Raw genomic sequence first — 22,618 nt, forward strand, 5'->3', positions numbered from 1 at the left:
TATATATTGATAGAGGGAGTGATATATTGATAGTGGCATGTTTTTCTAGTTGGTGCGTCATTCTTTGATATTCTGTATCACTGATAGTACTGAATAGAGCATTTTCTTTCAAAATATCAAAAATTGTTAGTGATAACTATGCTGCTTCCCCCTTAAGGTTCTCTTAGATTACTATACCTTTTTTTACTGAATACTTGAACATAACTCTGTAGTTTAATTAGTGTGCTATAATTCCAAACATGATTTTTACAAGTAATCTCCTAGTAGTTATCCATGCAAAGTAACCTCTCAACATTCATTGTTTGCCCCAATAGTTATACAAAAAGTTCAGTGCAATTTCAACCTTCACTATATTTCTTTATAATAGTCATTCCAGCATGACATTTATGTGTTTTCTAGGCAATGATGGACAAGACAGCTGAGTACATTTTTTTTAATAAAGATATAATTACAAAAAGGGGTAAAATCAGTTCAGGAAAAGGCAAATTTTAATAGATCATTTAGACGTCTAACATAATAGCACATCCATTTTGAATACTATTACTTAAAGCCTGGCGGAAGGAACAAAATTTTGTATCATAATTAGAAAACTCACAATACAACTTGCCAAAAACAAAAACACAGTTGTTTGAAAATAAATACGCTCCATGCCAAATAGTACAAAATGAAAATCAAGAGTCTCTTCTCATATGAAAAGTTCCTTTTAACTTTCCCACCCACTTTTGTATTGTGTCCTTTAATTGATGTGAGTCTCTACATTCAAGGATTGTTGAGCTGTTCTGACTTTGTGCTGTTCAGAGGAGGGAAAAAATCAACTGTTAACATGGGTCACAATTTAATGCCATTCTCTGCTCATTTAAAAACAGTAAGGGTTGCATTGCTCACATTATAAATTCTTTAATAGCTATTGGCACTGATTTATTGTCATCCATAATGGATAACAGATGCATAAATAACATTTCAAAGTTAATGCCTGTTCTGAAACAGGCACATTATAGGATGGCCACAATTTACTTACCCTTTGGTATCTGCTTTCTCACCACTGCTATCCTTGGATTTATCTTCCTCTTTAATGTCTAAAAATAATTAAAAGTGGCAGGTTTATATAAATAAATTTCAAATGACAACTGTTGACTTAGCTGTTAACAAGTTACAATGAAAATGAACACTGATAGAAGAATTTGAATGAAGCTGCACCTTTGCCAGTGCTGATTTCTTCTTTCGAAACAGGTGTGTGGAATCTTTGGCCCCACCACATGCTGCTGAACTACAACTACTGGCCATGCTGGCTGAGGCTGATGGGAGTTGTAGTTTAGCAACACCTGGAAGGTGAAAGGTTTTAATAAAAGAATGAAAATTTAAAAAGGGTTAAAGTAGAGATATTCTCAGAAAGATAAACATTCCAACCAACAGCCTAATCCAGAAATGCACAACTTAGATTCAAACTAAAGGAAAACCAAGTTATGGACCATGGCATGTGAGCTGCTTTATGCCTCAACTGTTTTTGCAGAATGATGAATACAGTGGTAGCTTGGTTCCCAAATGGCTTAGTTGTTAAACAAATCAGCTCCCGAATGCCACAAACCTGGAAATAAATGTTCTGGTTTGCAAACGTTTTTTAGAAGCCGAACGTCTAATCAGACTTTCGGAACAAGTTCGAAAACCAAGGTACCACTGTATAACAAATATGGGTAGTTTACCATCATAAATTAAGTAGGTCTGACCTAATCTCAACAATATTTAGTTGGAAGCAAAACCCATTACTTTCTGGAGAGTATGATATCGCCAACAAGGATAGTAAAAGAAAGAAAAATACTAATTTAGACTTTTACCTGCTTTTTTATCTTCTGTTTCTTTTTTATCTTCTTCTAGTCGGGCTTTCTTTGCTCCTTTCTTATGATCTGCAACATTTCTGCGTCCACCTTCCCCTTCATCTTCAGAATCAGAAAATTCTTCATCACAGGCTATTCGCTTATCTGATGCACGAACTAGAAGGGAATAGGATTAGAAAACACATTCCTCAAAGATCACCTTCTTGTGTGTTCCATTTCTCTCACCATGGGAAGGCATAAAATAAATAAAAGTTATTTCGTGACAACTCTTCCCTGCAATTTGCATCAGTAAAAGAAGTCCTGCTGCATTGATCATAACCATAATGAAAACTTTCCATATGACAGCAATGTTGTGTTTAGAAAGACATTCCTCAATGCAGTGAGTAGGTGGGGAATGAACTCATAATGGGGTTGCAATTTCAACAGTGTATTGGTGATAAGTGCAATGTGTACTCTAGCTCTAGGCCTGAGGCAAAATTTGCCGCTTATTAGCCAAAAGATGCAGTAGAAATAGCATGTATTACCGACATGAAATTTCAACATATAAGCAGCATCAGTCCTCATTCACAGGCAAACAGGTTATAAAGTCCAAAGTAGAAGTTACTATTGCAAAATAGCACCTGCAGCGTCTACCTGACCCAGTTATTCCCCTTCCTGGAAAGTAAGTAAAAACCAGAACTTCTAGGCCAACTCAAATGCTCAGACATGTCTCGTAAACTGGTCCAATATGTAAGGCCTGTGTATCTAATTTGTGCCTTTAAACAGGCACAAGGCAAACATTTGCTGAAGGAGAAGGGGAGGCAGTTTTTGCCAATTCCCCCTCCACCCTGCAGCCCCCAGTGTCCATTTCCCAAATCTGCTCTAAAGAGCCCCCAATGCTCCAGAATCATTTTCAGTAGGACTGGGGACTATAGGGAAAATAGGCAAAAATCACATTGTCTTATGTTAGCAGAAACCTCTGCTGAAGCAACAGTGCTAGGAGAACTAATTTAAAAAGCTTGGTGTACTAAGAACTATGCCAAAAATGGCACACCAAATTGTATAAGTTTATATGATTTCAAGATTGGCTTTAAAAATTAAGCAGCTTCCCCTTGGTTGCCAGTTGTGTTTATTTCCCAGGCTTTCTGCCTTCATGTTCTGATATGTAATTGCTGTCTTCCTCAGAAAGCACTAAAGCCAATTTGTTTCTGGATGGTAATTTTAGATGCCCATCTGACTTACTGGGGCACTTCTTTTCCACCTTCTTTAGTACTACTTCTTCAACAATCCACCCAGTATTAATGTTAGTCCATTCTTACTAGAAATACGTTTGTCTGGATCTTCACCATCTTCATCACCACTGTCTTCATGAACAGCATCTTCAGGAATAGCCTGCATCTGTACACCTGGGGCATGGGGCAACATGCGCAAGTTCTCAAACAAACGCTGTCTGCAAGGCAAGTAATCCAGGGAAAAGTTGTTATGAGACAACTTTCTTCTTAATAGCTTGGGAGTTTCTTAGTTCTCGTCCTCACAAAAATACCCAGCTGCCTAGTAATGGTATAGGAAAATAAGGTGAAAAGCAAGTTACATAGCAAGAGTACTACGGGCAATTTTCTTGAAAAAGGCAAGCCATGGTATCCAAAGGAAATACATGTGTCAGACAGAACATCTATGGTTAGAGGTGAATACATTTAAAAAATACAAACTCTCAGAACATAGGGCTGGCATTTAACATAATGAAATTAAGCAACATATAGTGATACTTTGATCATGTTTTTGCATTTCTGCTGACAAAAGAGCTTACTGAGACTTAATAGCTCTTTTGCAAAAATAAAAAATGATTTTAACAATGCGTACCAAATTTTGAAAGATAAAAAGGTTTTTCTTTTCCAACCATTAAGCACTGAGAGCTGTAGCCATCTAAGCCATGCTCAGAGTATATCTAATGAAATCAAACTTAAGTCTATTAATATTAATGGGTCTACTCTGAGTATGACTTAGTTGGATACAACCCTGAAACATTAAAATACAGGTTTGGGTTTATCCAACCATGTCCCTCCAGCAACAGAAGATAATTTGATCAAGCAAAGGCTTCCATCAGAAGAATGAGGTTTGGGGTTTTTTCTGCTTTTTCCCTGCCCCAGAAATCCATTCCAGAAGGTTGTTCTAGCTTTTAGAACGACATGGGAGGTGGCACAGGAGGCCATAGGGAGAACTGGTGAAAAGTGCTTCTCCCCCTTCCATTGACAGAAGCATTCACTGATCAGAGAGCCTTTCTTCAACAGAGGGACACTAACTGAATACAGTCTTTGACTTTCTATTTTCCCCTGCTGGCTTTTAAAGCAGTAATTCTGCTATCTCAAGAGCCCAGGACCTTTTAACCCCTCATTTTCCCTGCTTCATATTGAGCATAAAAAATAAAATGGATCCTTACCCATTGCAAAGATTTAGATCGTTATAGTATTTATGTGTCTTTATGGCATTAATACTCACTTAATCTTCTCCATATATTCTGGGGTGTTCTGGTTTGTCATATTTGAAGGGCTAATATGCAGCTTGAAATCTGGTCCAAAATACTCAAAGTAGTCATTGTATGGCAATTCTGTTAAAACAAAATGAAGTAATAATAGCTTCTTAAAACAGCCTTATTGCTCTTCAGATTATAGTGGTCAGATATGATAGTATGCATTTTTTATGTTTGAAAGCATAGCTTCTGTTTTCTTCTACTAAATGCTGAAAAAAAGAACAAATTCAAAGGAATGCAATGCAGCTCTCAAATATTTAATAGACATTCAAAATTATTTTCTGATCCAGAATAAATATATTAGGAAGTATCTGAATTCTAAGGAAGAACGGATATTTTTTCAAGATTAAATGTGCTACAGTTATCTTTTATAGCAGAAATCTAGATGTTCCACCGTGGTATAAAAATGAAGCCTCATTTGTTTCTGTGATTGTAAGTTGCTTTAAACTGTTTTAAATAATGTGTGCTGGTTTTTGGAACCCACTTGGGATCTTAAGGTGATAGGTGCGTAATTAGTAACAACAACAACAACAACAACAACTACTACTACTACTACTACTACTACTACTACTTACTGGCATATTACACACCACGAATTATGTTGAAGATGTAGAAAATCTGGTGTTTATGAATGTAAAGTTTAAATTATTGTATGGTTTGAATGAAAGAGAGGAAACAAGCTCAATTTTAGGTTGTCATGAAACCAGGTTTTGCTTCCTCAAGGTAGACAATAATCAGTAAGCCATAAATAAATCTTCACTTTCTGGTTGTGGTTTGTTTGGAGAGAAACCAAAGTCCAGGGTTCACATGTCACTACAATCCAGACTCTGACTTGCTTCTTCCCTTGCACAGCACAATCAGGAGCTGGGAGGAGCAAAGCTCTTGTGCATTTAAAACCATAGCTTATTTAAACAATAGTTTAAAATAAAATATACTATGTTGAAAATAACACACTGTGTTTAAATAAAGCACACCAAGTACACTTACTCATTTATACAATCTATAAAAGGTCCATGCAGATTTCTATGCATCTCATTAATGCTTTCTAAAACATCTGTGTTCACCCATCTAGGTAAGCTATTTGAAGCTACCAAGAGTCTGGTTAATGAGCCAGAAACCACATAAGTAAAGACAGATATCCCACTTCTTAATGATTCAACCATTAGCAAAATCCCCTGTGGATCAAAGAATGGTTATGATGTAAGTCTTTTCTGTCAGTCTCCAATCCTCTGTAGCAGGTTGGCATAGGCTCTATGGCAAGATACACTGTACTGCAATACATATTATTTGCAGTTACAGAATACAAACAGTTGGCAATCTCCCTGGCCACTGAAATGGGGGATCTGATGACTAAGGCAAGCTAAAGTTTAAGTCACATGTTATTCTTCATATGGAGAGAACTTAAACCCTGGTGTCACCTGTGATACTCCTTAGAACAGTGGCTCCTAATCCCATTCTCCCAATGAACCACTTCATGAGGGACTTTGTGGGCCACTTAATGATTTTTCTGCCTGTTGTAGCAATTGTAATACACTGCACTACATAATGTATGACTTTTCATGCATTTTTGCAGACATGCTCTAGACCACTTGAATGAAGCTCATGGACCACAGTTTGGGAAGCCCTGGCTCCAAGCATTTACCATTAGGGATTTCGCAATCTAAGGCAACAGCAGTCTCATAGGTCCAACAACGAGCAACGTTCCGTATGGTATATCCACCTCCTCCAAGCATCAGAAGAGGCAAGTTGAAAGTCTTCACAACTTCTACACATTTAGCATGTCCTTAAAAAACAAACAATCCATAAAGACATACAGTTATATTCCTTTCAAGATTACACAATTAAGATCTGTATACAGAAATACCAGCTCTAGAGAAACAAACTTAAACACAACTGAAAGATGCAAGAACTAAAAAAACAGAATAGGATAAGGTATCCTATCAATTTTGGAATCCGATCTTCTGTTTTGCATTTATGGCATTGAGTTACACAAGAATTATTATTTTTTTGCAAGAGTCATAAAGGCAAACAGATGCACACTCAGTTTAATAATTCTTGCAATCTAATCATAAAATGAATGCATTTAATACATTACTGATCTAATTATACTAAAATATTGACCAAATTGCATCTCACACATTATGCAATATTTAATAGCTTATTCACATAAACATCACTGAATTTCTACATGTGATCATGTGATGTCTGCCTACTAAGACCTGAACTTACTTCCTAAAATCACACAAAACTGAAGCACTGCAAATAAAGACATTGACATGGAACATCTTTTTCGCATCTTCCTTTAGATGTACTATGGCCAAAAGGGTTCATACTTGACAGTCACCAGTGTGTTAGTGTGTTTGTGTGTGTGGGGGGGGGGGCGGAGTCCCAGCATTAGAGATGGCTGCCCAGAGAGATGGCTGCAAGAGAACTGATACTCAAAAAAAACAAAACAAAGAAACAACAACACCATTTCCACTAAATCTGCATTCAGTACTTGTTTTCAAAACATATGTAACTGTGACTCTACAGTAATGTTTTGCTCTCTGACCTTTGACCGTAAGATTAAAACATCCCAGCCTGTCACCTGACAGTGAATCTGCCCCACACTGCAACACCACAGCACTAGGTTGGTACATCTCCATGACTTTGGAAATAATCTGTAAAGAAGCAGAAATCATGGTAAATCTATTATTCAGCCTCACAGAAGCATCTCTAAAAAAAAGTATCTAGAATATACTCACTGGCTTAAATATCTGACCATATGACTCATCATCTATTCCATCTCTCATTGGAAAGTTGACAGCATAGTATTTGCCTTTTCCAGCACCTATGTCCTATAAGAGAACACGAACAAGACAAAAACAAAAATCACAAACTCATATCAAAAGGCAAAACACATTTTGTGTTTACCACTGGACCACTTGTGGCCAAGAGTGTTTGAAAGTAGTTTAGAAGCTACCTAGACATTTGAAAAAATCTGAGTATGTAATGAATACCAAAACTGCACATATAAGAAGTGTGCCAGATATTTATTATTAAATTTATCTCACCCTTTCTCCCAAAGCAGCCCAGGGAAGCAAACAATACTTTAAGTTTAATCTTCAGATAAAGCATTAAATCTTCAGATAAAACATTTGATCAGTGCAGTAGAAGAAATCAGTGGACAAGGAAGTATATCCAAAAGAACAGAAGGATGACATGTGAAAATACAGAAGAATCAGACCCAAAAGTATAATTTGGATTTTATGACTTTATTGAAATTCACCAAAGTATGGTTTTAGAATCATTGCAGGGATTTAAATAGGGTATCACTGAGAGTGGGGATGGCATAAAACAGAAACATATGGGTAGATCGGCTTTAAGACAACCAGTTACCTGGGGATGGGGAGTAATGTCATGGGTCTGCTGTGTCAGATCCGTAAAATCACATGTTATTATATCTACGAGAAATGTGCCACAATTCACTAATTGAAACACATCAAGTTTATTCCTTTTTGCACCTGCTTCAACATTCATGATTTACAAACGGAATACAAGACCTTTGACGTCTGTTTAGTACATCAGTAGCTAAAAAGACATTTTGTTTCCAGTTTGAATATATTCTTCATATTTACTAATAGGAAGTTACAATGTTGTTCTAGAGGGGAACCACAATTATTGTACCTTAAGGATAAATGATTATTTTGTGACAGAAGCTTTCATGGTCCACTTCAAGTGCATGAAGTTTTATACAGTTTGACTACAAGAATTGTGCTAGTACAGGACAACAGTCTTCTTTGTTTTTTGACGTACTGCAGCAGTTCCTAAAGCAGTACAAGCTTTATATATCTAAACAGTAGCAGATTTTCAAAGAGATACAATGAAAATGTTTCTTATAGAAACGACGTCTTTCCAGAAGAGTCAAATCTTAAAGTGAGGAGCTCTAACTGGTTATGGAGTCACTTTTTATCACCATGTGTCCTTCCTTACTATTTCACAAGAAGCAAAACTGTGCAATGCATCCAGGCTCAGGACCACAATACCTCAAGGACCGCCTTTTTCCATATGAACCTACCTGGACCCTGAGATCATCACCTGAGGACCTTCTTTGTGTGGCTCCCCATTTGTGGAATGCTCTCCCTGGCTGGCACTATCATTATACACCTTTAGGTGCCAGGTGAAAATGCTCCTCTTCAACCAGGCGTTTGGCTGATGAACATCTTATATACCCCTTTTAAATGTGTTTATTATTTGTTTGTGGTTGCTGCTTTTTGTTCTTGTTTTATTATGTATTTTGTGTTTTTATATTGTATTTTTATGTTGTGAACCACCCTGAGATCTTTGGATGAAGGGCAGTATGCAAATTTAATAAATAAACAAAATGCTATTAAGAGAATCTCATACAATGGTTTTATCTAGATACAGCTGAATTAATACGCAGTGCTCTTAGCATACATTGTAACATACACAAAAGGCACGTAAGCAACTTAAGTTTACTATGTTGTATTATACAGTACATTTTTATAGTTATTATATTATATATTGAATGATAGGCAGCACACCCACCATGCTCCAAGTAAGCAAAATAAAAAAGTCTCAGAAAATATGGGAATCAAACAAATATATTCCTGTTTAGCTGAGGTATTAATGTCAAAATTAACTGAATTTGCTTTCTGGGCAGATTATATCAGAAGATTAGGTTTAATAAGAAATTAAACTTTCATGTATTTGACAGGTGAGAAGCCTAGTTTAAGGTCAGTGCATCTGCTCTTTAGAGGCCTGGATTTAGCATGAAGCAACAGTACCATCTTGTGGCCAATCACGTTGAGATATAAAAGCTGTCTCAAAGCTAGCACATTTAATTTCTGTTGAAAAAAGGAACAAATACCACAGCTAGCAACAACAGAAATGGGTACCATGGATTATATTATGCACAGGAATTTTAAATGAACAGCTTCGTGTGCTCATGCAAATGCAAGCATCTCTACTATAGTAACATTCTAGATAAGCTTCAACTATGATTACTGGTGATTTTTAAATGGCATTTTAGGAACTATTAGCAAGCTGGGCAGTTTTTTTTCAGCTATTTTGACGTTTTGTATACCTATCTTACGCATCATTGATATGCTTGAAAGTATTTTTGCCCACTCCCAGAATGGTTTATAGATCAAAATAAAATGACGCAGGCTTACAATCTAAAGAGCACAAAAAGGAAAAGAGATGGGAGAGGAAGGAATTCAGATCTACTCTTGAAGATCCAGTTTTTAGATTAGCAAAATGGATGTCAGATATAAAACGACAAGAAAAAAGTAACCCTAGTTACCAAAACTGCCATTCATTCCAATGTTGCAGTACTATGCCACTCAGGGACAACACACATTGTTTACATAATAGCCCAATTAGTGTAGGAAACAATACTGTAATTAAGATAAAAAAATACATCATATATAGAATCAGACTCATCAAGTTAAGAGTTAGCCTTTTTCACCCTGATCAATTTCAAAGTGTCCTTCTTCAGAAGGAAGGATAAAAACTAAGTAAATTAAAATTGCTAACTTGATAACCAGGCTTAAATATAGCATTTGCAAGATATTACTTTAATCAAATGATAACCTCATATCTGAACTTACTCTCAAATCGCCTGTGCCAGGGAAATATTCACCATATTTATGGAATGATACTGTCATTACACGATCAGTTGTGTAAAATGCTTCTTCAACGCCATCACCATGATGGATATCAATATCAATGTACAATACTCTTTGGTGGTATCTGGAGGGAGAGAGAGACTTTACTTGAGCAGTACCAATAAAACTCACTACTTACCTTTCAAAAAGTTTATCTGGTGCCAAATTTATCCCCAGACTAAATCAGATATATAAAGCTGCATGACTACATGTATACAGATCTGTTCTCCCTTTTCCAATATAATGCTTAAAACTATGTGTATCATGACACAATATCAAGAACCAGGAAGGTCAATGTGTATAGCCGTACTGACAGCTCATTAATAAAAATAAAATTATCTGCAAATTACACTTGTTTAGCTCCCAGAGAGGGACCAAATTAGGGCGCCTTTGCTACACCAGCCTACAGCTCATGCAGCAACAATGTCCCCCCAGAAACCCCCAAAGCCTGAATCCCCTCACTTTTTGCCCTGGGCAAGGCTTTGGATGGAACAATAACTCTGCTGCTTTATTTGGTTCTGATGCTTGCTCTCCAGCCAGAGTCTGAATTGATCAGTAAGCTATTTAGAACAAAAGGGGTTTTGCAATTTATATCATGCATGCACACATACACAAACACACATATAAACAAAATATAATTTAAAACGACCAACGAACAATGATCGCTAGTCCTCTGGTCAATATATACAGATTAAGCCAGTACACAGCCTATATTTTTAACATTTCTAGAAGACAAGTTGTGCATATAGCACCAACATGAACTTACTTTAGTAATTCCAGAATGGCAAGCACAATATCATTGACATAGCAGAAACCTGATGCTTCTGACTTCTTAGCATGATGAAGTCCTCCAGCCCAATTAACAGCCATGTCTGTTTGTTGTCTGTTTAATTTTACTGCTCCAGCTAAAGAACCATTATGGAGAAAAATGCAGGTAAGGAATGAAAAAGGTAGACAGTATGTCTTTGCCAAAAAAAAAAAAGAGAGAAAGAGAGAGAGAGCTTCAATGTAAGACATCGTGGTGCAGCCTGGATTTTAATTGTTTATTGTTAGGCACTTCTAAAGTTGGATATACTAACTCATGCAACAGAATGAACTATTAATTTGTAATGGGAGATGCTGAAAGATAAAAGGCCCAACTAGTCCAGCATTCTGTTCTCACAATGACTAACCAGATGTCTAGAGGAAGCAGAGAAGCAAGACATGAGCGCATTAAACTTCTCTAACTCATGATCCCCAGCTACTGGCATTCAGAGGCACACTCTGATACTGGAGGTAGTACATATCCATCATGCCTAGTAGCTACTGATAACATTTTCTTTTAATTAAACATTTCACTTTATATTTCTATTAAATTCTTTCTCCCTCATTGATTTCCACAAGAGCTATAAAAGTTGTCACATGGGTAATGTTTGAAAAAAACTGGTACAGCCTTTTAAAAATTAACAACTCCAGGAAAACATTAGGATATACTTACCCACAGAGCCTCCTGTTGACAGCTGACAGAACTCAAACAGCCCATCAAACACAGGACAGTCTTCCCCCACGTTAACTATACAAGACAAGTTTTATTTATCCTTAAATGTATTATTACTTAAGTTTGTATATATATGTATGTATATATATATATACAGTGGTGCCTCGCAAGACGAAAATAATTCATTCCGCAAGTCTCTTCGTCCAGCGGTTTTTTCGTCTTGCGAAGCACGGCCATTAGCGGCTTAGCGCTATTAGCGGCTTAGCGGCTATTAGCGGGGGGGAAAGAGAAAAAACTCGCAAGAGTTTGCGAAGCAAGCCCATAGGGAAATTCGTCTTGCGAAGCGCCTTGAAAAACGGAAAACCCTTTCGTCTAGCGAGTTTTTCATTTTGCGAGGCATTCGTCTTTCGGGGCACCACTGTGTGTGTGTGTGTGTGTGTGTGTGTATATATATATATGTGTGTATGTGTATGTGTGTGTGTGTGTGTGTGTTAAAGTATAGCATGTTGGTCAATTGACTAAACATTGTCAAATGTTCCATGAAAAAAGAACACCTCTGCATTGGTAGCATTATCTCAAATGTGGCCACACCATAGATTACAATACCTTTTAGAAAACTGATTTCACTGTTTGTTAATCATTCAACCTGCTGATGTTGAATCTATGTGTATTGTTCTAAAAAAATAATAATGCTAAATGTCTATTACTTGACCAGTGATATGGATCAAATAATTTTTGATCCGTTAAATGCCCAACACTATCTTTAAAATGAAAACCAAAACCTTAGAACAGAGGCATTTTCAAAACTTAACCTAACCATTACCACAGATGTGAAACTTCGTAGACACCTTTTTTGTCAGTTAAGTATATTTAAATATGCTTTTATGGATTCAGAGCAGTTTGTAGCTGAGTGTATGCCTAAATTTACAGCATCACTATATGTCAAATTATGGCTTTTGAAGTTTCAGCAAAAAGACAATTACCAGTTACCAATTAAGGTACTATAGGTGGCTTAAACTGAGCAAATAGTTATCCAACTAGTAAAATACAATTCTCTTGCAAGTTATGCTGTCATTCAGAATTCATAATGGAAATCAATGTTCAGAAATCAGAGAAAGTACAAGTTAATTGAAAAGATAAATATTACAGTTTTCCGTCATGCTATCTAATGTTCTAAATTTTGGGATGGAAAATTACACTAGTTTAATTTAATACATGTGGCAAACCTGTTACTATGGTCCAATTCAGATATATAGCTTTGAAACTAGAGAATGAAATTAGAAGCTGATTTCCACCTCTGGTGTAAAAGCTAACTATGGTTAGCAGTAACTATCCCCTAAGAAGAAAAGGGAGACATGTGCAACTCCTTGAGAAAGAATCATGTGCAATATGACTCAGTTATCAAACTATGGTTTGGTAACTGGGCAGCATTACATCTGAACAAGCCTGAATGTTATAACCACTATAGCCAACAACTAACAATTCAAAATGATTAAACATCATATAGACAGGATTCTACACATTACAGTAAAATAGATAATATAATACTATCCATCTTAACAGATGAAGTTCGCAAAACCAGGTGGGAAACTGAGGGAAACCAGTTATTTTTAGCATTAGACTTACATCTTTGCATTTGTTTACTATATTCAGACATATTGTCGGGTCTAATTGAGCGAAGAAATTTTATGTACTCATCACTGTGGTATTTCGTCATTTCCTCTGCTGTAGCTTTGTGAGGCCGCTGGAAAAGAAACAGATCGAATTTGATCTGAGACAGAATAAAAAGCAGTAGTATTTCAAGTACTTCAAACAGATTTGATCAGGCATGTGTTAAGTTGAAACTTGCTGAAATATTTTAAAATATGCTCAACAACACATTATAAACAGAAAACACTTTGTTGCATATATTTTACTGTAACCATGTCATGTTTTCTATCCAGTAGATATCTGAACACTGAATGCTTGTGAATTTTGTTTCCTTATGTGGCATTTTCACAGGTACTCATAGGTTTCATAGAATCATAGAATTGTAGGGACCCTGAGGATCATTTAGTCCAACCCCCTGCAATGCAGGAATATACAGCTCTCCTGTATGGGGATTAAACCTGCAACCTTGGCATTATCAGCACCACATTCTAACCATCTGACCCAGGCTCAGTTTGTGTTCTTCTTTGGAAGAAAAATGTTATCTCAGAATCAGCCAGAGGATTTTCCACAACAAAGAAAGTGTTGAAGTGAATTAAAAATCTTAGGAAACTATAGCCTCTTCACTGCTCATCAACTTTCAAGTGACAAAACTGTAAATGTATACTCACATAAATTTCCATTTTTCTGTACAAGCCATAATTTAGCAACAAGTTGTGTGTCATGCGAATCCTGTGAGGCTTCATTGGGTGCCCCTGTCCATAATAATAGTTCCCAATATCACCTAAAAGAAAGCAAATGAGTCATGCTTGAAAATGTAATGATCACTTTTTCTGGCTTTACTTAACTAAGTTATCTCTCTAGAACAGGGATTCACAATGCAAACACTAGTTGTAACAGCAGGCTGCCTTCCTGCTTTGGTGAGTATTCCTTCAGTAAGACTGTGCCCTCCCTTTGCATCTTAAGAGGATGTAGGAAAGAAACATAGTTCTGCTTCCTGTTGAGTCTGTTCCATTTGTAAATGGAGTCCCCCACTGCTATGGGAAAGCACGCCTTGGTTTAAGAACGGACTTCCGGAACGGATTAAGTTCGTAAACCAAGGTACCACCATACTGTAACGTACTCTATATGAGGCTGCCCTGGGGTCTTGTTCAAAAGCTCCAGTTGGTGTTGAATGCAACAGCCAGAGAGCTTTAAGGGGACATCTGGCTGAGAATATGTGACATCAAAGCTTTTATTCAGATAGAACTCAGTTCCAGCATCTCTTAGGTGGGCGCCATTGCCATTATAAGAGAATGGGGGAGTTGTTCATGGTCAGTTCTGGCACTATGTGACATTATTGTTAAAACAGCTGCATTGGTTACCCAGCTACTACTGAGTCTGGTTCATGGTCCTTGTACAAAGTGATTAATGTACAAAGGGCTTGTACAAAACAACTTAGTGCAGGATACCTCAGGCACTGCCTGAACCCTTACATGCTAGAGCTGGGTGATATATTGATATATCGTGCAAAACTATTTTGAAGTTCACATTGTGGTAATTGTTTCATAATATCTGAGCTGGCAATATATTGCAAATCACAATGTGTGTAAGGGCTAGGCGATATCTGATTTTCAACACTGCAATAACTCACCAGCTAAACATTGCAATGTTATCACCAGCTAAACATTGCAATCTACCACAATGTCTGAAATAAGGATGGAACTATACAGAGGCAAACAAGGCAATGTCCTGGCAACTGCTACTACTTAGGGGTCTAAAACTTAAATGACCATATTATTTATCATCACACACTCAGTTTCATCAGCAGGCAAGCCAAAATGCATCCCAACAGAACTTTTGGTTTGGGGCTTGGCTACCAAATGGTGGCATTCAGAACAATCCAAAGTACAGCCACAGTCTCCTGCTGCCACCACAAGGCCTCGCAGGCCACCATTACAGCCACCGCCATGACAAGGCCTTGCAGGCTGTCACTGCTTTTACCACTGCCACAAGGCCATCACTACAAGTTCTCACAGGCTGCCGCTGCTTCTCCCCACTGCCGTGGCAAGGCTTCACAGGCTGCTGTTGATTCTGCTGCTGCCGCCTCTGCTGCCTAGTAGGCCTGCTGGCAGTCCCAGATTATTTGTATTCATCACCAAATTTTGGATTGTCCTGAATACAAACCCAAAACCAAAAGTCTCATTTGGATGCATTTTGGGTTGCCTGCTGCTGAAAGTGACAATGAGGTGATTGATAATATCATCATTTATCAGTTTTAGACCATTAAGTAGTAGCAGTTGCCAGGACATTGTTCTGTTCACCTCTGCGTAGTTCCTTCCTTTTTTCAGATACCGTGATATATAACAATATTGAAAACCAGTTATCGCCCAGCCCTGTTACATGCCAGCTTGATCACTGAGATCTTCTGCAGGTGTGTGGTTGGTTGTTCTTCAAGTTGGCAAGGCTCATTTGATTAACACTCAAATAAATGGCTCTGAAGAAAAGAGTTTGCTCTTTGCCCACTATCATCTACATGAAGACCCAGAAAAGACTTGCCACAAGTCTGGGGGTTCCCCCCCTTAAAGCAATGAGTCATGACATCCTTACTATTTAGAGCAGTATAGAGCAATGGATTCTGGGCACTCTTCCACCAGGAGACAAGGACTCTCTTGCGCAAGAAAGTGGCAAAAAAGCAACTCTCCTTTCTGCAGCACTCTACCTTCTTGCAGACAAGGGAGAAGCTAAGCACCCCCATTCAATTTATTTGAAGAGAGCTTTTGAGTCGCCAACTGAAGTGCACCTGTACAGTGTTGTCCCAAGCACACCACAGATGAGGAACTTGTGGCATTGCTATCAGTGGAGCTATAAACACACACACTTAAAAGAAAACAGAATAATCACTTAGAAAATAGAGGAGGAAATATACTGAGCTAAGTAATGTTATACAGTGGTACCTTAGGTTAAGTACTTAATTCGTTCCGGAGGTCCATACTTAACCTGAAACTGTTCTTAACCTGAAGCACCACTTTAGCTAATGGGGCCTCCTGCTGCTGCCGTGCCGCTAGAGTACGATTTCTATTCTCATCCTGAAGCAAAGTTCTTAACCTGAAGCACTATTTCTGGGTTAGTGGGGTCTGTAACCTGAAGCGTATGTAACCTGAAGCGTATGTAACCCGAGGCACCACTGTACCTGGAAAAATGATGCCTACACTTATATTTGGACTTATATGCCTACACTTATATTTAATATCTGAAGTCAAATATTTGGACTTCCGTTTAACAAGATTAGTGACAAACACAACAATTAAATACATTACTTAATGTATGAAAGTCAGCATGCATTCTCCATGTATTCTTGCAAAGTACTGGACATACAACAAGATTTTAACGCTATCTTTCGCCTATAAAAACCAAATCTCAGTTCACAAACAGCTCTCCCTACTAAGGACTATTTTCTCCTCTGTTGAAAACTAAACAAAGAAGAGTGAGCAACAAAGAAGGCTGCTGCAACCACCATTCTGCCTTTCTTGGCAGCATTTTAGAAATTTATACTAGGCTGAAAAGCTTCTGTCTCTGCAAAGCAGATTAACTGCACTACAGTCAAACTTTGAAATGCACAGCTATCTACCCCAAAACTGTCTATTCAGAGTGTGCAAAGTACTGAGGATATCCTTTCTTTACCCAGCTCCCACTGAGCATAACTATCAGATTCCCCAATTCTATCCATTCTCTCAGTGAAAAGAATAACTTAATTGGTGGTTATATATTTAATATGATCTAAGCATATTTGCTTAAGAATCATTTCACAAGTAGATGCATTTAGGACTGAAATCCTATTCTAATTATTATAGCTAGCCTATTGATGGCAAGACATAATCTCAAACTAGGATGTGCTCTCCTAAGCCCACATTCTGAGCATGTTCATACTCCTGTCTCAGGGAAATGTGAAAGTGATGATGATTCGTAATAGTATTAGCATTCTTTGTTTCTGAATGTGAAATTTTTATTGTATTTTTGATAATGGTTGTTTTTTTTGGGGGGGCACCTGCAAATTGTTTAGAAATTTCTGTTGATATGAAGCGGAAGATAAATTAAAAATAAATAATAAACATAAAATATGAAACAAAATTAACCATTAAAATTAATTTAATAACTCCAGAGGTAGCAAGTTACTGAAACCCAGCAATTGGAGCTTGGGGGCTGAAAGGGAAAAACTACTGCCCTCATTCACTATTTCTGGGTTTCCTGGAAACATCTGCTGACAAATTGTACCTCAGGATGCTACAATATGTAGCTTTTTAAACTGACCCTGCAGTGTTCATTTTAAAATGAGCTTAATAAGAACTTTAAAATGAGCTTATGGAGACACAATAATTAAAAGCATGAGAGAAAGCATGGTTTAATTGTCTGTGCCCAAGAAAGATTTTAAACGGCTGTTTGAAGTTTTTATCTTTTTTAATCTTCCATCCCTCTAGTGAAAGTGCTGGCTGCAAATGTGAAGCTAACATATGCTGCCATGAGAGAGGAATGAAGTGAATCCATTCTGATAAGCCAGAGGACTCAGGGGTAAAGCAAAGACTGTAAAATTTTGAGGAATGAGAATTATTAATAAGACCAAGAACACTCAGTATGGCAAAAATACAGTTAGATACCCCATTTACTGTTGGCATCATGCAGCAACTGCTGTATGTGCAACTGAAAGAGCTCAGAGTTGGGATGCATAAATTGGTGAATGAAAATGGACAAGAGAAAAATAAGGCTAAAGGCGGCACAGAACCTTTGGAAAATAATACTGATGTAGGACTACCAGAACAGGAGAGTGGAATGGTAAAACTGAAGCAGTATATGGTGAAATGGAGAGGACCTCCAAATAGATGCCTGGAGGAGTGAAACAGTTCAATGGTGGAATTATGAAGTTGGAAGAGTGGAATGAAACCATGGATTGAGAGATTAAAAAATATTCTGGGCTGGCAGAGATGGAGCTGAGAAAGGATTCTGTATACAATTTTGAGTGAATTAAGAGAGGAAAACTATCAAGCCTCTGGAAAAAGAATGGAAGAAGTGATTGTGAAAATAATCTCTTTGTTCTAAATCAGGATGGAAAATCACAGCTGACAGGAAATGAGATTGGAATACAGTGGTACCTCGGGTTACATACGCTTCAGGTTACAGACTCCGCTAACCCAGAAATAGTACCTCAGGTTAAGAACTTTGCTTCAGGATGAGAACAGAAATTGCGCGGCGGCGGAGTGGCAGACCCCATTAGCTAAAGTGGTGCTTCAGGTTAAGAAGTTTCAGAACAGGGTGTGAATTGATCAATATACAATGTGGAAATAACTATGGATTGCTGTTTTGATGTATGACCACAGCAAATAGACTCCTGTGTAAATGAAGACGAAGGATTTATTGTTTTTCAACACTGGAGGCAAAGTTGTTTTGCTGGACTGGAGGAAGAATACTGTTGACATTTATTGATATTAATAACTGGAGAAGCTCTTTTAGACTTGTGTGGAAGGAAAAATGAATGAATTTGAGATGCCTAGAGAAGACTGGGAAAATATCACATAGCAGGAGGAGGAACAGCTGGATATCATCTTGGAATAAATATTTTGCATATTTTGCATAATATTTATATGCATAACTATTGGAAGTCCTTTTTATTTCTTCATTTTTTAATTATTATATTATGCTTTCTCTTTTCTACATTTTTTTGCTTTGCTCTTGCTTATGCACATGAAGGTGATGGGTGGTTGGCGAAAGACCCTGTGTTAGAGGCAGAAAATGGAAGATCTCCACGGGGAGAGAGAAGAAAGGGAAACTCCCAGGTGGGTCCACCCCTTTCTGTGTGAGACAAGGGTTAAGATCTACCCTTGAGAGAGGACTTTGCATGGTGATAATGATGGTTTTCTCTTTTTTTGTTTTCATTTAGATTAGTCTGTTTTTATTGTACAGTGGTACCTTGGGTTAAGAACTTAATTCGTTCCGGAGGTCCATTCTTAACCTGAAACTGTTCTTAACCTGAAGCACCACTTTAGCTAATGGGGCCTCCCGCTACTGCGGGAGCACAATTTCTGTTCTCATCCTGAAGCAAAGTTCTTAACCTGAGGTACTATTTCTGGGTTAGCGGAGTCTGTAACCTGAAGCGTCTGTAACCTGAGGTACCACTGTACTGTATTATAAAAAACCTTTTATAAAATTTTATGGAAATAATAATGAACCATAATAATTTAATTCATCCCAGCAAACATATTTCTGCAGAATAATGAATCTATTTGTGAGGTAGTAATCTTTTCTGTGTACTTGATTGCATCTTAAAATAATTGCAGTCAGTTTTAAACTTGCCTGATGTGTGACCAATAACTGCCCCCAAAGTATAATGAATGGCATTTTCCTATTCTTCAATGTTGAGATATCCAGATTTTTGCAGTCATTAACAAACTGCAGATTAATTCAACCTCCTACTCTAAACCCATTTAATTCAGATGACATTACCACCACCACCGGATCCAGTGGGATCAACTTCTCTAGGAGGTCCCTAACATTTTTGAATTGAGGACAACTGTGTATCCCTGCAAGTGTATATTGTCTACCTTACTAGAGCCACAGTGCCAACAAATAAAGGATGTATTTGAAAAAACATTTCTGGAGTCTCCAGTGCAAGATGCCATTTTGTGTTAAATTGATGTGAAAATGCACCTAAATGATGAGTGAGCAGGAAAAATCAGAGTGCCACTATCACTACTTCTTTAAACAGCACCCATAGGCAAACATTCTACCAGAAATAGGTAACATTCACAACTTTCAAGTCTTTATCACCATACAAGTTAAGTAACCTAGAACAATCCTTAGTTCCAATGCAAAAAAGTCAAGATTTCACATATGCCAGACAAGAGATTTGTTGCTTTAAACAATCCAACATATTCAAGTTTTGAGAATCAATATACGTACTTTAGGAAAAAATTACAAGGGACATTAGTTCTTTGGAGAATGGTATAAATACAACAACTTCTTGGTTTCTTTCTCTCTCTCTCTCTCTCTCTCTCTCTCTCTCTCTCTCTCACACACACACACACACACACACACACAAGGCTGGATGCTTCAATTTCTTGTATTATTTTCAATAGATGCATGTTCTGCTGTCTATTTGTGGATAGCCTGGTGAAGCAAAATAAAGTTCCCCTGCAATGTCCTTACATCTGCAGTTTGTAAGGCTAAGAGCAAATAAACTGAGAATAAAACTTAACAGCTGAAATATGCAACCTATTTTTTGCTAAATAAGTGGTTGAGAAATAAAGTCTTGCTTTAAATTAGTGGTTGCTTTTACTTAAGTGCCCAGGAAGATGCACTCTGTTCAAAACATTTACATGTTGCATTTGAAGTTTAATACAGTGGTACACCAGTTTTTGAACGTCTCGGAAGTTGAACGTTTCGGTTTACGAACGCCAAACAGCTGGAAGTAAATGCTTGTTTTCGAACACGCCTCGGAAGTCGAATGGCTTCTGCTGAGTTTCCCCCCCAATTTTCTCCATTAAATTTGCAGACCGCCCTTTGCGCCTCAGTTTTTGAATGTTTCTTGAACGGTCTTCCGGAATGGATTGTTAGAAAACCGAGGTACCACTGCAAACGTCTGCCTTATACCCATGGGCTGTCCCGCACCCGCATTGTGCTTCTTGATGGCTGTAGTAATTCATTTCTACTAAATTTCACATAGAGTAGAATCTTCACTTTTCTACGTTATCTCCACTCCACAATTTTAAATCTTTACCATTCTTTTGGCTACCATGTATAACAATGTTCAAAACAATACGCTTATATCCAGGATATAAACCCCTAACTACAATGAAAATAACCATTTCCTGAATTAGTGATGGGGTTCCAATGGATGGTGGGGACAACCTGTATTCACCAGGGTGAGGTGCGCAAGAAAGATGCTCTATGGAGCTATGAGGATGCGATAGGCAGGCCATTCATCCAGATCCTTCCAGTGGGGCTCTCAGCTTTGGCCAGAGCGTGCCAGTCTCGCACCTTTCAGGGATTCAACGTTGAGGCCTTCAGATTCTCAACGCAACGCAGTTACTCGCGCGCCCAAGTCCCACTCTAAGGACGCTTAGTAGGAAAAGGATCGCGAGGCCAGCCTTGGATCCCCCCCCCTCAAAATGGGGACCCTTCCCATGAGGTTTGTTGCTAGGCCGAGCCGGGCGCGCACCCCTCACCCCCTTTTGCAAAGCGTTCGTAGATGCGCGCGGATTTCGAAGGAGGCGAAACCCGATACACAAATTAAAGGGGGGTGGGGGGGTGTAGATGCGCTTTAAGAAACCAGGGGCTCAGCACCTTCCTTCCAACCCAGATGCAGCCCCTGCAGACACAATGGGTAAAAGCAAGAGGGGAGGGGGGAGGGCTGGCGAGGCGGCGCGTGCGCCGGAAGGAGAAGGCGCGCGAGGAGAGCCGAGGGGCTGCCGAGGGGGCCGGGGCGCGCGAAGACGGAGCCAACGAACATTCCCAACGGCGAAATAAGCGCGGCCTAGAAGGGAAGGCGCGCGGAGACGAACAGCTGCTCTTGCTCCCACGCGCACACGCACCCCAACCGACACACAAAACACAACAAAACCCGGCGCCGTGCCCCGCCCCCCTCACCGTCATAGTAGTAACAGACTTTCTTCTTGCCGCCTCCCTGGCTGTACGCCATGAGACTTGTCTGAGGGGAAACCCGGGGCCGGGCGAGACTAGGCTTGAAGGGGCCGGGATTTACGTCGACGGTGGCGGCGGCAGCAGCAGCAGCAGCAGGGACGCCGGAGCCGGGGGCAGCCTCAGGAAGACCCGGTCCCGCCTCTTCCAGCAGCGACTGGTGCCACCCGAAGGAACCACCCTGAAACGGGGGGTGGGGCAGAGAGAGACAAAATGCTCTAGCGCCCCCCTTTCGCAGTCACGGAAGCTCTCTTTCGGCTTTGAACCGCTCTGTAATGGGTTGCCCCGTTCCCTTGGGTGCTTCGGATTGTAAGTTGCTAAGGCTTCCGGTTAATGGAAGGAAACGTAGAGCGTTCAGCCCCTCCCCCCCTGGGCAGAGTCGCAATGGTACAGGCCATTCTGGTCAGACTCTCTGCAGAGCGCGTGCGCAGAAGCATCTGCTCTGTTCTTGCTTGTATGGGCTATGACCACGAGAGCGTTGGCTCCGCCCCTACTCCTTTCTTCTTAGGCCTCCACCCAAAAAAACCCACAACCCCCTCTCGCTTTTACTAATAGACATTTCGCAATGTCTGAAAGAAGGATGGAGTGATACAGAGGCAAACAGGGCAATGTCCTGGCAACTGCTACTACTTAGGGGGTCTAAAATGGATAAATGACAATATTATCAGTCGTCACACACTCAGTTTCATCAGCAGGCAAGGCAAAATGCATCCCTACAGGACTTTTGGTTTGGGGCTTGGCTACCAAATGGTGGTATTCAGGACAATCCAAAGTATGGGGATCAGTCAAAGAGAATACAAATAATCTGGGATGGCTAGAC

General features: G+C 38.9%; 1 protein-coding gene across 2 annotated transcripts; it reads right to left on the minus strand.

The window, feature by feature from the left end:
• Nucleotides 1–419: 419 nt before the first annotated feature.
• HDAC2 (histone deacetylase 2) lies at nucleotides 420–22,129 on the minus strand. 2 transcript variants are annotated; one of them, XM_081857199.1, is made up of 14 exons: nucleotides 21,748–22,129; nucleotides 13,803–13,915; nucleotides 13,111–13,228; nucleotides 11,485–11,559; nucleotides 10,774–10,912; nucleotides 9,951–10,092; nucleotides 7,083–7,175; nucleotides 6,890–6,998; nucleotides 5,981–6,121; nucleotides 4,308–4,416; nucleotides 3,131–3,261; nucleotides 1,833–1,988; nucleotides 1,019–1,076; nucleotides 420–790 (listed from the first exon to the last, which is right to left on the minus strand). In XM_081857199.1, exons 1-14 carry the CDS (start codon nucleotides 21,797–21,799, stop codon nucleotides 760–762), a joined length of 1,467 nt encoding a protein of 488 aa, XP_081713325.1. In that variant the 5' UTR covers nucleotides 21,800–22,129; the 3' UTR covers nucleotides 420–759. The 2 variants fall into 2 exon arrangements, with proteins under 2 accessions (XP_081713325.1, XP_081713324.1); XM_081857198.1 differs by lacking the exon at nucleotides 21,748–22,129 and adding an exon at nucleotides 21,020–21,095.
• Between the last annotated feature and the right edge of the window lie 489 nt (nucleotides 22,130–22,618).

The sequence above is a fragment of the Podarcis erhardii genome (assembly GCF_964252035.2).
Source record: "Podarcis erhardii genome assembly, chromosome: 3".
NCBI classification, from domain to species: Eukaryota; Metazoa; Chordata; class Lepidosauria; order Squamata; family Lacertidae; genus Podarcis; species Podarcis erhardii.